The 15,106-nt window shown below is 42.1% G+C and overlaps 1 protein-coding gene across 1 annotated transcript in view; it reads left to right on the top strand.

The window, feature by feature from the left end:
• MDN1 (midasin AAA ATPase 1) overlaps positions 1-15,106 on the top strand; it is a 165,071-nt gene that overhangs the window by 117,515 nt on the left and 32,450 nt on the right. Inside the window, 15 exon segments of the mRNA XM_055329790.1 lie at positions 139-248; positions 899-1,604; positions 3,197-3,358; positions 3,571-3,841; positions 4,763-4,998; positions 5,699-5,794; positions 6,456-6,550; positions 6,872-6,993; positions 7,541-7,687; positions 8,948-9,057; positions 9,669-9,742; positions 10,587-10,779; positions 12,090-12,249; positions 14,248-14,394; positions 14,920-15,043. Coding sequence (XP_055185765.1) covers positions 139-248; positions 899-1,604; positions 3,197-3,358; positions 3,571-3,841; positions 4,763-4,998; positions 5,699-5,794; positions 6,456-6,550; positions 6,872-6,993; positions 7,541-7,687; positions 8,948-9,057; positions 9,669-9,742; positions 10,587-10,779; positions 12,090-12,249; positions 14,248-14,394; positions 14,920-15,043 — 2,753 coding nt within the window.

Below are 15,106 nucleotides of genomic sequence, written 5' to 3'. Positions count from 1 at the left end.
GGAGCAGAAACCCCTGCTCTTGAGTCATTCAAGAGCCCAGATTCCTTCTATCCAGTTTCTCTACCTTTCCCTGGGGCATTGTCCTCTTGGACAGGGTCACAGCTGGGCACAGCAGACCTGCTTCTTCCTTTCTGTTAGTTACACCAGTTGCAGTGTGAGTGGAAGACCCGAAAGCTCTCGTCCCAGCTACTGACTGGAACAGACTTGGAAGATGAAGTCATTATCCGTTACTCTCATCCTCACATCAGGTAACAGCGGAGTGATTGTGTTGGGGGTTTATTGACTTTTTTTTTTTTTTTAAGACATTTTAAGGTTGGCCTTTGCAATGTAATTGCAGTTGATAATACATACTCTGAACTACATTAGCAATTAGACCCTAAAGCCATGGTTATAGTCAGGAAAAATTAATATTCTGAAAGGAGGGGCAGGATTCACATGGGGTCGGTCAGGAGCATTGAAAACAAAACTTTTTTCAACATGACAGAAATTGGGTCTGGTGATGTGCACTCTGTGGATTTGTTGTCTTGGTAAACATTATATAGTGTAGCAGGTCTGTGTTTAGTCCTGCCCCTGCCCTTTGGCTTTAGACTTTGAATAGATCACTTAATTGCCTCTCAGCCTTGGAGTCTGTGTCTGTAAGGGGAGAATAATAGCATTTACTTTGATGAATTGTGATTAGACTTTGATGAAATATGCATCTCCGTTGTTTAGCACCATGTGTGGCATGTGATGAATGATCTCTTTGTATTATTCATTTACATTATTATAGTCAATATTTTCTTCATGTTATTCCTTAGGGGCTGCTACGTCTTTATTTTGTTTTCCTAGCTAAGGGCTCAGTCTAGATTCGCTGTTTTTCTCTTGACTGAATTTGTATATTGTGTTAATTTGCCTTTAGACTACTTCGCCAAAGAATTGATCATCTGGAGAATTTAATCTGCAGCCTGTCAAAGAAGCAGGCCTTCAGACCCCAGGTGCCTGCCTATGAGTCACTGGTGCAGGAGATCCACCACTATGTCACCAGCATTGCCAAGGCCTCTGCTGTTCAGGATCTGCTCACACGGCTCCTGCAGGCCCTCCACATGGATGGACCTCGGTCTGCCCAGGTGGTCCAGAACCTTCTGAAAGAGGAAGCCTCCTGGCAGCAATCCCACCACCAGTTCAGGAAGCGGCTGGCCGAGGAGTATGCCCTGTATCCAGACTCTGTGACCCCACTGCAGGCATCCATCTTGCAGTTGCAGCATGGGATGAGGCTGGTGGCATCTGAAGTCTGTGCTTCATTCCATGGCAGTGTAGTCTGTGCAGACAGGCTGGGTAGCCTGGCCACATCCTTGTTGGCTTTTCCATCGGTGGGCCCTGCCTTCCCCACTTACTATGCTCATGCAGATACTTTATGCTCAGTGAAGTCAGAAGAGGTTCTTCGAGGCCTTGGAAAGTTGATCCTCAAGCGCTCAGGAGGAAAGGAACTAGAAGGCAAGGGCCAGAGACCTTGCCCAACGCGAGAGCAGCTGCTGATGAATGCACTTTTTTACCTGCGCTCCCATGTGTTGTGCAAGGGAGAGTTGGACCAGAGGGCTCTGCAGCTTTTCAGGCACGTGTGCCAGGTAAGCCCATGACTTCCTCCTGAAGGGCGCTGGCAGCACAAGCAGGGTATCTGCAGGACATTAGCAATGTGGATGGAGACCCTGTGGTTAGGCAGTGGGATCTAGTGTCTTCGTTTATTACTCCTATTCAGTTTTCCGTTTTGGGGGTCTTTGTCCCTGAATTATTAAGAGATTAGAAAAAATTAGTGATATTAATTCTTTGTCTCTGACACGCACTATATATATTTTCCCCTGGTCTGTTTTTTGTTTTAGACTTTATTTATGGTGGTTTTGGCCATGTGATAGTAACAGCTTTTATTAAGAAAGTAACTTCTGTTTTTTTTATCAATGAAAACAATTTGTTCTCAATTTATACAATTAAAATAATAAATATAAATAAAAATTACTAGATTTTTTTACCACTTAAATTAAGCTATATAAACTTAACGTTCTGGTGCATCCCATTCTAGCCTTGTTTGTTTGTAGATGTGTCTGTACCTGTATGTCTGTGACATTATAAATTTAAGTCATTCATCCCAGTGGTTTATAAATTTCTGTTTTTTAGTAGTAGAACTCTTTTAAAAATAAAAGTCTTAGAATAGTTTCCCAGTATGTAATAGATAAAAGACATACTTTAATTGAGGACAATTCTGTCCTCTCTGTGGCTTCTGAAGCTGGTCCTTAAGTTGCTAGAGTTCCACAAACCACTGCTAAAGTCCATTCTGTTTTATACTTTGCTTTAAAAAACCTGACAGCACTAAGTGATTATTTTCCTCCATAATTATGGTATTTTTCACCTGCATCCTATTGACTAGCTATCTAGTTTTCTATTATATAGATATGCTCTAAGACGCTTAACTAATTTATCATTGAACATTTATATTTTTATGTGGTCTTTTTCCTGTCTTAGAAAACATCACCACCACCATAAATAGTCTTATACCTAGGTCTTTGGGAACAAATTTTAGAAAGCAGAATTGCCGGGATGAAGATTAACCGCTTTAGGTTTTTAATACAAACTATCATTCTGAAAGGTAGATGCTCATCTCCTCGATTCTCATCAGTACGGAGTGTTTTCTTAATTTATACTTTTTGCCAAACTTTGGGACTTAAAAATCTTAGAGTTACTGGGGATTTAAAAAGTGTTTGGTAAGGCATAGCCCGGTTTTGCCTGATTGATGCCCTGTAACCACCCTGCCCCTGGCCCACATTTCTGTTTCCTGAACTCCTGGGCCAGCTGCTTGAGTTGTTAGCCAAGTCCAGTCTGAATCACAACCCCCACATTGCCTACCCAGAGCTTATCCTTAGTACAGAACTCCATTAACTTCTGACAGGAAGTTCCAGTGGTATTAGCCCTATTGTTGCATGTTTTTACACTGTGAAAATGTAGCACTATAGCAAGGGGGAATTTAGAAAATGGGTTGCTGCAGATACAGTTTAAAAACAGAGTTTATTTGCTATTACCTGGAGTATTTTGGATGTTGGCATTTACTTGTTTTGAACCATGGTACTGTTGTTATCATGAGAAACTAAGAGATAGCAAGTTCTGCTTTGTTTATTTAAGCACCTCAGCAAAGGCAAAGAAGTTTCCTTTCAAATGTGTGACTTTTCAGGAAATTATCAATGAGTGGGATGAACAGGAACGCATAGCCCAAGAGAAGGCCGAGCAGGAGAGCAGCCTATACAGATATAGGAGCAGAAACTCCAGGACAGCCCTGAGCGAGGAGGAGGAGGAAGAACGGGAGTTCAGAAAGCAGTTCCCACTTCATGAAAAGGTTGGGTGGTAGTAACAGGGTTTGTTTTGGAATAATTTCCCTTGATACCACCTGTGTTACCTTTGAATGGTTTGATTATCTATCTTTTTATCATATCTTTATGTAAGTCATTACTTTGTTTTCTTTATTGTTCACACTCCACCTTTGCCCTTTCCTTTTTTGTTAAAACGATTTAATTTTTAGAAGTTCATTTGCTTTAATGTTATTGGCAGGATTTTGCAGATATTCTAGTAGAACCAACACTGGACGAGAAGGGAACTTCAGATGTGCAAGAAGAGGGAGCAGCCACAGACCCTGCCCTCTTCTCCCAGAGCTCAATGCAGGCTGTGATGTTGATTCACCAGCAGCTTTGCCTCAACTTTGCTCGGTCCCTCTGGTACCAACAGCCTCTACCGCCACATGAGACAAAGCATTACCTTGGCCTGTTTCTGTCCTGCTATCAAACTGGGGCATCTCTTGTGACACACTTCTACTCTCTGATGGGTATGACGGTTTACTTTTGTGTTATACTTTTGGGGAATACAAATGAATAAATAGGATTACTACTTCTGGAGCAGTTAGTCATTACCTTCTTGTTTTTTACTGAATTCCTTGTTGAGGTCGTTTCCTTAGCTTAAGAGACTCCGGCTACTTCAAAAAACTTGATTTAAAATTCTGCAATAGTGGATTTTTCTCCTCTGAATACTTTGGAGTGAAGGGATTTAAAAAATAAGGATATAGACTGGGATCCCTGGGTGGCGCAGCGGTTTGGCGCCTGCCTTTGGCCCAGGGCACGATCCTGGAGACCCGGGATCGAATCCCACGTCCGGCTCCTGGTGCACGGAGCCTGCTTCTCCCTCTGCCTATGTCTCTGCCTCTCTCTCTCTCTCTATCATAAATAAATTAAAAAAAAAAATAAGGATATAGACTTAGTTTGAGTGGTTTTGTTCCTCAATATTATTTCTAATTTGCCTCTAATAGCTTCAGTGGTTTTCAAATCATGTGTTCCTGGGAGCATCCTGGGATCTCAGAAATTAATCTTACAGAATATTGTTTGATTCAGTTCCCTGTATGACCTCGTGAGTTATTCCTTGGCTATTAGGAAGGAGGCCTTAGATTTCATTTCTGCCTACCAAGATAGCCACAAAAACCAGGAAATTGAATCCATCAAACCAAACTGTATCTCTTGATAACAGTAGGCAATATCTGAGTTCCTCTATGTATCCCAAACACTTGGCAGATTTTGGTGACATTCCTGTGATACTAGGGTCCTCCTAGTCCTTTAGGCCTATGTTGCTTCGGGCATGAATGGCTTTAAAATATCTTCATTATTTCTGAACACGTTTTTGTCATCTTTGTACCTTGGTATCTCAACCTACTGAGTCTACTGAGTTCGCTGACTTTACTATGATGTTAACTTCATAGGAGCTGAGCTGAATGACCAACTCTTGGGCAGCCAACTTTTGGCTTGTACCCTCTCCTATAACACTCTGTTTGGTGAGGCAACCTCGGATCTAATAGTGAAGCCTGATGGGCCCTATGACTTCTACCAGCACCCCAATGTCCCAGAAGCAAGGCATTGTCAACCTGTGCTTCAGGGTTTCTCAGAGGCTGTTAGTCAGCTACTGCAGGATTGGCCAGAACACCCAGCTCTCGAACAGGTAGGGCAGCTGGTGGGAAGGGAGCACTGAGGATATGATCTCTGCCGTCTCTAAGGGCATTCACGTATACATTTCAGTGTATAAACAAAGATTCACAGAACCCCACTTCAGTGGGACACTACTCATTGCAGGATGGACATACCAGTTTGTATAGCTATTGTATAAATGATGTTTCAAATTCCACTAATTTTATTTGTTGATCAGGTTTGCTGTCCACATGTTAAAATACTGCTATATTGCTCTGTTTATTCAGATACCTATGTATATTAGCAAAGGCCTGGTTTTTTCACTATCAGCAGTTTTAACAGAGACTTTACTCTGTAGTCTTCATCCAATTTTTTAATAACTCTTACAACAGAGAGTGGTTAAGAGAGATTATCTGGGGGCACCTGCTGGTCAGTCAGAAGAGCTTGTGACTCTTGATCTCTAGGTCGTGAGTTCAAGCCCCACGTTGGCTGTAGGGATTACTAAAAAAACAAATCTAAAAAGTAATGATCTTCTCAAACTCCATGTTTTTTCTAGAGTAATACAGCAGATAAAGTGTTTCTCTTAGATCCACATTCCTAGAAGTTTCCTCCATGGCTGTAGCAGGTGCAAAGCAGGGACCTTGCATAAAAATTTCATTAGGCCTCTCTTCAGTACTTTGGGTGATTGATATACCCACAGAGATGCCTAGATCTTTTTTCTTCTTTTTCTGCAGCTGCTGGTTGTAATGGATAGGATTCGTAGTTTCCCACTTTCCAGTCCCATCTCAAAGTTCCTGAATGGCTTAGAGATCCTTCTTGCAAAGGCACAGGTAAGATAATTCTCTTTCCCTCTCTCATTTTAGTTAGTAGTCAATTAAAAAAAGATTATCTTGTAGCAAAGTTATTGTTAGAGGACAGAAGTTATACTTTTGGCTTGGAGAGAGGGATAAGCTTCCCTGGTTTTTCTGGCATGGAGTCAGATTATTACAAGTGAAACCGTTGCCTTGTGGGGCACGTGAGGGACTTGCCTCCCCTATTCTCAAGGATAGGATGCCACATCCACTGGTACTGGGACCTCCCCCTCTGCCGGGGCTTCCAGATAGGCTTCCAAACTAGCTGAGTGCCTGGACATGTCCCCCTCCATCCTCTCACAGCTCTTGAAGTATCTGGTGCTTCCCTGATTATCAAATTAGGGCTCTGCACTTTGGAGCAGTCACATGTCTGACAATAGGAATTCAGACTCAGCTCCCCAAATCCTTTGCTGTTTGCCTATACTTGGCTCTTCTGGAGTTCTGTCAGGTAACCAGAAACAACTTGAAGCTTGATACACTAGATGTAAACTCATTGCTATTGGTAAATTGCCATAAAAGTTATTTAGGGGTCCGGTGGTCTTTACTCAAAGACAAAAAAAGTCCAAGATATTCCAGAGGGTGGGAGATGATTAAGAAATTGAATAATGGCCATAGTAAATTTTATCTTTGCTTTTATTAGGATTGGGAGGAGAATGCAAGTCGAGCTCTCTCTCTGAGGAAGCATCTCGATTTAGTCAGTCAGATGATCATTCGTTGGCGTAAACTGGAACTGAAGTAAGTGATAATCTGTCACTTCCCTTCCCCTCCTGAACTAATGCTGTAGAGACACTTGTCTTTTGATAATTTGTTGATGTAGTAAGACTGAGAATGTACTTTTCGGTTATTAATCACAGAATTAAAAGCAGGGCATTAAAATGGTCTCAGTAGAGACCAGACAGCAGCATACATTTCCAAGGCAGCAAACTAGGTGGCTTCTCCACCTCCAACTTGGGAGGAGAGACTAGGGAACGTTTGGTTAGCTTCTGCTTCAGTGGTTTCAGATCTTTCAAATGGGTTTCCTTAAACGTCTCTTTGACCTCTTCTCTCACATTTCAGTTGCTGGTCTATGAGTTTGGATAATACTATGAAGCGCCATACTGAGAAATCCACTAAACACTGGTTCTCTATCTATCAGATGCTTGAGAAGCACATGCAGGAACAAACAGAGGAGCAGGAAGGTAACACCTGTCCATAAATTCCCTGCATATTTAAAAGTTGCAGGCTAATTGGAGAGTGCTGCAAAGTGTAGGATTTACTTGTTTGCCTTGTCTTCTGGCACCACTGCTTTTACATGGAATTCATCATTTGACTTGATAGTATTCCTGAGAGTTTTAAGTGACTTTGTTCAAATTCTAGAGAGCTGGTTGTAAGATAAGATTTCCTTATTCTCTGTATCCAAGAGACAAGTCACAATGAAGATTTCTCTTCTTAGGTACTAGTTGATGTGCTTGAGTTAAAAGTATTTCATTTCATGCTTAAAACAACATCTTACATTCAGTTTCATAATTTGCTGTGACTGCATTTATCACATATCCTGCCTGCAGCTGTTTTTATATCAGCTTGGAATTTATCTCTAGTCCTTTGCTTCAAAGTTTTGCTTTGAAACATTAAGTGGTCTGTACTTGCCTGCCATCCTTCAGTGTGTCCCATAGTAGATTAGATGCATGTTATAAATCCAGAATGATAGTTGCAAGTGCATATGTTTTCCACTTTGAATCTCTAAAGATGACAAACAGATGACCCTGATGTTGCTGGTCAGCACATTACAAGCATTTATTGAAGGATCCTCACTGGGAGAATTCCACGTACGACTTCAGATGTTACTGGTTTTCCATTGTCATGTCTTGTTGATGCCTCAAGTTGAAGGAAAGGGTAAGGAGGGGGTGTGTGTGTGTGTGTTTCTTTTACACTACGCTATTTACATGGTTAGGCTTTGAATTCTCCATGAGATAGGTAGGTATCTTGTTGCATACTAAGTTTTATTTATTTATACACAAAGATTTTATATATTTATTTGAGAGAGTGAGAGCATTCATGAGTGGAAGAGGGGCAGAGAGAGAATCTCAAGCAGACTCCACACTGAGTGTGGGGCCTCATGTGTGGCTCTATCCCACCAACGATGAAATCATGACCTGACAGAAACCAAGAGTCAGATGCTTAACTGAGCCACCCAGGCATCTCTGCATACCAGGTTTTAAATAAGATCCTTTTGGGGAAGCCTGGGTGGCTCAGCAGTTTAGCGCCACCTTCAGCCCAGGGCCTGATCCTGGACACCCAGGATCAAGTTCCGCATCGAGCTCCCTGCATGGAGCCTGCTTCTCCCTTTGCCTGTGTCTTTGCCTCTCTATCTCTCTGTGTCTCTCATGAATAAATAAATAAAATCTTTAAAAATAAATAAGATACTTTTAGTCATCTTTTACTTTGAAGTGATTCACATTAGATACAGAGAACAACATTAAAGTACAAACTGGTTATAGATGAAGCCCTGACTAGTGGACTCTGCCAGAGATTAATTGCCAAATTCAGATCTTGGGAACCAGTGTGTTGAGGCTACAGATCTTTCTGTCTAGACAGTGTAGATGTTCTGCTAAGCTTTTGCTTGATCGAGGGCATAATTAGATTATTTGATCTAGTGAGAGCTCTGCTACATGTCAAGTAACTGCACATAAAACACTGTTAATTACTGTCCCTGACCACACCTATTTGGATGAAACAAAACCACGACTATAGGTTGTATGTGAATGAGCAGCCAGGGTGAACCTTTTAATTCACCATCTTTTAAGATGGGCTCAGTTTCTGCTAACTTTATGTTGAGATTCCAAGAAAGGGTTTGAAATTGTGTTCAGTGGAACATCTGAGTACACCATCTTTAAGAACAAAAGTGCAAAAAATTCAGTACAAGCTGAAATTTAAAAATGGGCTGGTGTTGACAGTCTTCCTGCTTCTCTGGGAACAGCTAGACTCAGGCTCCCCAATGAGCTATTAAATAATCTACCTGTGGAATGTTGTGCTATAATCTCATGGCCTTAAAAGTAATAAGGAAGGAGCATCACTGAAAGTTGGAGCCCACAGGTGTGGCAAGTAGCATATGCAGCAAGTGTGGTGTTTTTGTTTCCTTTTCATTTCTTCCAGATTCACTTTGCAGTGTTCTGTGGAATCTGTACCATTATTACAAGCAATTCTTTGACCGGGTCCAAGCCAAAATTGTGGAACTTCGTTCTCCCCTTGAAAAAGAACTTAAAGTAAGATTAGCAATTGTCATGATCATTCTTGGGAGAATAAAATCAGTAAATTCTTTTTGGTTCTGTTCTTTTATCTATTTAACTGTGAGGCCGGGGGGCTCTCAGGAGTGGAAGAGAGCATTGCAACTGCCAAGTAGGATGGCAAGATTTACATTTTGTGGCATTGGCTCCATTACTGACCTGTCCAGGGGTTTGAGAGGTTAGTGGAGTGGCCCCTGTCAAAGGCTCCTCAAGAGGATTGCCACATACTTCTTTTAGTGCTCCCTCCCCTGCTCTTGCCCAGGCTGATTATCCACCTCAGAGGAGTGTTATTTAGTGTTGAGTGCTATCAAGATGCCTTGGGGAAAGGAGGACCCTGTCTTTTGAGAATTCTGTGGTTATGGAACCAACTGTGGCACAAACAATACATATCAGGTGACCTGTTGATTGTGGCAGCACTCTTTTCATTGCTTGGTGACAAATATGTGGTTCCTTTTTTGGACTTGTTTACTGGTACATAGTCTGGTATTTGGGATGGAGTGGGCTCTGGTCTTTGGCAAACAGATGATTTAGAAAGGAACAGAATAACACCAGCTTGATAACCCATTCCTTGATCTTCATTTATCTTTCAGGAATTTGTTAAAATATCCAAGTGGAATGATGTCAGCTTCTGGTCCATTAAACAATCTGTGGAAAAGACACACAGGTAATTCATTTTTTAAAAATTGGAGGGTGACGGGGTGCTTTGGTGGCCCAGTTGGTTAAATGTCCAACTCCTGATCTCAGCTCAGGTCTTGATTTCTGGGTCATGAGCTCAAGCCCTGCGTTGGGCTCCATGCTGGGTGTGGAGCCTGTTAAAAAAAAATGGGGGGAACCAAAGCTCAGAACTTTTGTATGCTAGATAGCAAGACTACATTGTTAATGTGGCCTGACGTAGTGTTGCCTTGAACTTATTATGAAGCACTAGATTGTTTTGGTGTGGCTTTTCAACAGCACCGTAACACCCAAAGCAAAATCTGTGTGCAAAAGGAATTGGTGTGCCTTGAGACAAAGCAGGCTAAGCACTGTAGAAGGGTTGAGTCTTTTGTCACCTACTAGCTGTTTTAGCTTGAGTGAAGTGATCCCACCATTCCTGACTTTAGGTTTTTCTTCTAGAAAAGGGAGATGACAATACCTGCCTTACTTTTCCTTAAAAACAAACAGGATGATTATGAATATCTAAGGAGGGGATCCCTGGGTGGCGCAGCAGTTTGGCGCCTGCCTTTGGCCCAGGGCGCGATCCTGGAGACCTGGGATCGAGTCCCATGTCGGGCTCCCGGTGCATGGAGCCTGCTTCTCCCTCTGCCTGTGTCTCTGCCTCTCTGCCTCTCTCTCTCTCTGTGACTATCATAAAAAAAAAAAAAAAATTTAAAAACAATTTGAATATCTAAGGAGTTCATGTATACAGTAGGTACAGGTTATTAAGTTATGTATGTATGCGTTTTGCCACTTTTACATTTCCTCACTTTCCACCCATTTTTCCCTCCTCATCTGTCATTACCTGGGGCCAGGACCCTGTTTAAGTTCATGAAGAAATTTGAAGCTGTCCTGAGTGAACCCTGCCGGTCATCCTTGATGGAGAGTCACAAGGAGGAGCAGCCTGACTTTTTGTCACAGCCAGCAGCCACTAGTGAGGCATCCTCCATTCAGAGTCTGAACAAGGCACTGAGGGAGACCCTGTTGGCCCGGCCAGCAGCTGCACAGGTATATCTCATAAGACAGTGTTTGCTTATTCCTGCCCAGTCAGGAGAGATGTATGCTTTCTCTGTAGGGGGTGTTCCTAGAACTAGGCAAGGGAATGCCTTTGAAATCTTGCTCTTTGGACAAGTATAGCATTTGTATGTCTGCCTGACACTGCTGCATGGTAATGCAGAAAGCATTGATCCTGGTGCTGAAAGTTTAATGGTCACCCATGAGAAGTAAGTATTGTGCTCACCTGTGAAGATTTCATCTACCTGGGACAGAAGACTCGAAGCATCAGTTGAGGAGTACGCCACTGAAGCTGCCGCACAGGGGGTGACTGTATGCAGTGCTCTGTTGATTTTAGTGGTTGCTGATGACCATGATATAAATTCTCTTATTGTGGCCAGTTTCAAGCACTAGCAGTTAAAGAGTTGGCTTGCAAAATTCCAGAAAATATAATAGTCCTGGAGAGCTTGGGTGAGCAGATCTGTTACAGGATGTATGTTCTCACATCATATCCTTAGATGTAAAGAGCTCTGGGATCAAGGAGCACACCTCAAGAGAGTAATAGCTTTGGCTTTCTTACTGTATTTCCCATCTTGGGTTCCATAGAGTAAGCAGTGAAGGTCCTCAAGCTATTCTTGGTATTTTCGCAGTACAGAAAGCATAATAGAAATTGAGCATATAGCCATGATATGGCTCTACAAATGATATGGGTGCCAAGTTTACTTTCTTTTGATTATATTCATCAACTCACTGATTTCTGTCCTGATGACCAAAAATTTTGATTTGCTATTGATGACAACACAGGAGTTTCAGGGATTCTAAAGGAAAAACAAAAAAACAAAAACAAAAAAAGAAAATAAGCCCTTGTGGGTGAAAGCTTTCCCCTTTATTGGATGTCTGGGTTCCTGATAATTGAATTGTCAGGAAGTGGAGGGTGGGGAGAGATGGTTAGAAGTAGGATTTGTGTGGCTGAGAAATGCACTGCAGCACAGCACCATAAAGATAGCAGTGTTACTACATTCAGAGATGAGGACTGGAGCCTTCTTATGGCTAGCACAGGTAGCATTGGCTTGGGGTACAAGAGCTCCTTCTACAGTGATCTCATGTAGAGCAGCAAGAGGGGTTTTTGAATATCCAGGACACATGCCTTTTTCATTTTGGTGATGCTGCTTTTTGTGAGACTTCAGAGATGGGGAGGAGAGAGTTTAATATTTGCTGAGCCAGGTGTGTTTGGAGGGGTGTAGCATTTAAATTTAGCACATGTGCAAGTTAGTGCTATTACAGTTGTTCTTGGCAGTGAGACTAACTTGTGCCTTGTCTCACAGGCTGTGATTCCAGAACAGTGTCAGGGTGCTCCTTTTCCTTCAGAGGGAGAACTGCTGCGTCGCCTGCCAAAGCTCATGAAACAAATGAGGAAGATGTGCCTGACATTCCTGAAGGAAAGCCGTCTGCCTCACCTAGTGGAGAGCCTCGATCACTTCACCGGTGGGTACCAGCAGCCAGGGCAGAGGGTGGGGTTTGCTCTCTGTTTTCCCCAGTCCCCAAAGAGGGTGGGAATTTGTTATGTATGCCCTTTTTTGATCTCTTGAATAGTGTTGAGTAGTTAATTGAATAAACAAGTGGGCTAAAAACTAACAGATCCCAGATGCAGGAGCCATAATTTTCATCTTGTCTTCCTCTCATGTAAACTAATGCTATGTTATGCCATTTTCTACAATAGCCTTGTCTATATCAGCTCTCTTTGGTTGGAGAGATGGATTTCCCAGAGTCTGTAAGCTATCCCTACCTCTCAAACTGTTGTCTTAAATGAAAGAAGATTCATCCACAGTCTTCTTGTTTTCTCCACTGTGGAAAAATGGAGCAATTTCATCTCCCTGGTTGTCCTCACATAGGGAAGTTGAGAGTCAAGATTTGCTTTGTAGTTTAACAGCAATGACTGAGGAACAGATTTCAGAACTTAATAGATTGAGGTCTTGGCAACCTTTCACCATTATCCTTCTCCCCTTTCATCCCTAGTGAGTGTAGTGTCAGTAGTGTCAGGTCCTTTAGTGAGGCTACAGTCTGATCTCAGGGAGCTCTTTATCTTTAAAACTTATTAGAAGAATAGCCTAATAATCTCCATTCTCAAGATAACCTTCCCTACCTAAGCCTGATGACCAGGATCAACAGAAGGTTCCATGTGGATCCTCTGGAAAGGGCACCCACTCTGTGACATAAAGAATTCTCTAACACTCCTGCAGTGTCTGTATGCAGTACATTTGCTGACTACTGGAAGGCTAGATGGCCCGTGTTAAGTTTGTTAGGGCTACCTTAACAAAGGTGATTTAAGAGAAATTAATTTTCACTCAGTTTTGAGGTTAAACATACAAAAACAAAGTACTAGCAGGTTTGGTTTCTTCTGAGGCCTCTTCTTGGCTGGTAGATGTCTGTTTTCCTTCTTTGTCTTCACATAGTTTCTTATGTTCTACTCTTCTGTTAAGGACATTAGTCAGGTTGGATTAGAGCCCATCCATGTGGCCTCCTCTTACCTTAATTACCTCTTTAAAGGCTTTGTCTCCAAATACAGTCACATTTTGAAGCACTAGGGTTAGGATACGGTAACATGAATTTTGGGGGTCACGCTCACCCATAACACTGCCTGTGGCAGGCAGGCAGCAGCCTCATGTTACAGGTACCTGTGAGTATTCAGCAAGGCAGTGTGGTGCTGGAGAGAAAACTTGGGCTTTTGGAGTCATTCTGGCCAGGGTTCATGTCCTATCTCTTAGTTCCATTCTTTTTTTTTTTTTTTTTTTTTTTTAAGATTTTTATCTGTTTATTCATGACACACACACACAGAGGCAGAGGGAGAAGCAGGCTCCATGCAGGGAGCCTGACTCGGGACTCGATCCTGGGTCTCCAGGATCATGCCCTGGGCGGAAGGTGGCGCTAAACCACTGAGCCACCCAGGCTGCCCCCTCCTAGTCCATTCTTTAAGTAAATGGACTTTAGAAAGTGATGAGACCTCTCTGAGCCTCTCCAAGCAGCTAGAAATCAGTGCTTCTGGAGTTGTACGGTATAAAGGAACATCTACCAGGAACTAGGTATAGGATAGGACCTCAGTATGTATCATATTTATGGGAAATTTATCTCAGATGACTTAAATTCTTATAAATTGCTGCGCATAGTGCTAAACAAGTGCTTTCTGCCCGATCGAATATAAATCCCTAGATTAAAAAAAAAAACAACTACTTTTATTTGGGTTGTTTGTTGAGATAAAATCCGTAATTTTTCATTTTCTATTTCCATGCGTTAGTCATGGAATAGTCATGCATTCTATTCCTTTAGTTTAGAATTTACTAAGTGCTAGGGACTATGCTACTTGTCAGAGCCTTAAATATGAACCTCACCTGGTTCTTATTTTCTATAATGTACTGAATCTTGAGTATTGGTTTTAACACATGACTAAGCCCTTGTGATTTCAGTATTGCCTCATTATCTCCTCAGGTGAAGTGATTTCCTCTGTAGGTGAACTACAGAGCTTAAAGGTGGAGCCCTCTGCAGAGAAGGAGAAGCAACGATCAGAAGCCAAGCACATTCTTCTGCGGAAGCAGCGAGCTTTAGCAGACCTCTTTCAACACCTTGCAAAAACTGGTAAGATTATTGCTTGAAACCTGATGGAGAATGATGGTCAGCTATTAGCGGGGGAAACAACGTGAGTGATTTAGGGGAAATTTCTAGAGACGGTTGATGGTGGGAAACAGAAGGTATGTAGGCAAGATTTTGAAATGCCATTCTGAGAGTACAGTCATACATATGAAATTCCTCTGATGAGCCATTTGTGATTTCCAAATATTTTCACAGTTTTGTAATGAAGTTTCTCAAAAACCATGCTTTATTTTCATCACCATATGTTGTATGGCACCCACCCTTTCAACATAACTTAGAGAGCAACATATCTCAAACTTTAGTGCATGTACAAATGACTTGAGGAATCTCGTTAAGTGTAGTAGTTCTGTTCAGGTGCAGGGCAGGGCCTGAGAGCCTGTTTTTTTTTTAAGAAGCTACTGGGTTGTGCTGTTCCAAGGACTTTATTTTGAGTAGCAATGATGGTGGGATGGGATGAGGCATGGCACATTCTCTTCTGAGTTTCTTAAACACATGATATTTATTTCCCAGGTTTGTCATATCGCAAAGGTCTTGCCTGGGCCCGTTCAAAAAACCCTCAAGAGATGCTTTATCTTCACCCATTAGATATCCGGAGCGCGTTGTCTATAGTCAGCACTCAGGAAGCTGATTCTAGGTTTGTTTTTTAAATTATAAACGGAGCAAGTTATTTAAGCCTCCATGTCCTTATTTGCCAAAA

This window comes from Nyctereutes procyonoides, unplaced genomic scaffold (assembly GCF_905146905.1).
Source record: "Nyctereutes procyonoides isolate TBG_1078 unplaced genomic scaffold, NYPRO_anot_genome, whole genome shotgun sequence".
NCBI lineage: Eukaryota > Metazoa > Chordata > Mammalia > Carnivora > Canidae > Nyctereutes > Nyctereutes procyonoides.
The sequence above is the reverse complement of the archived record's forward strand: the minus strand, read 5'-3'. Positions and strand labels throughout refer to the sequence as shown.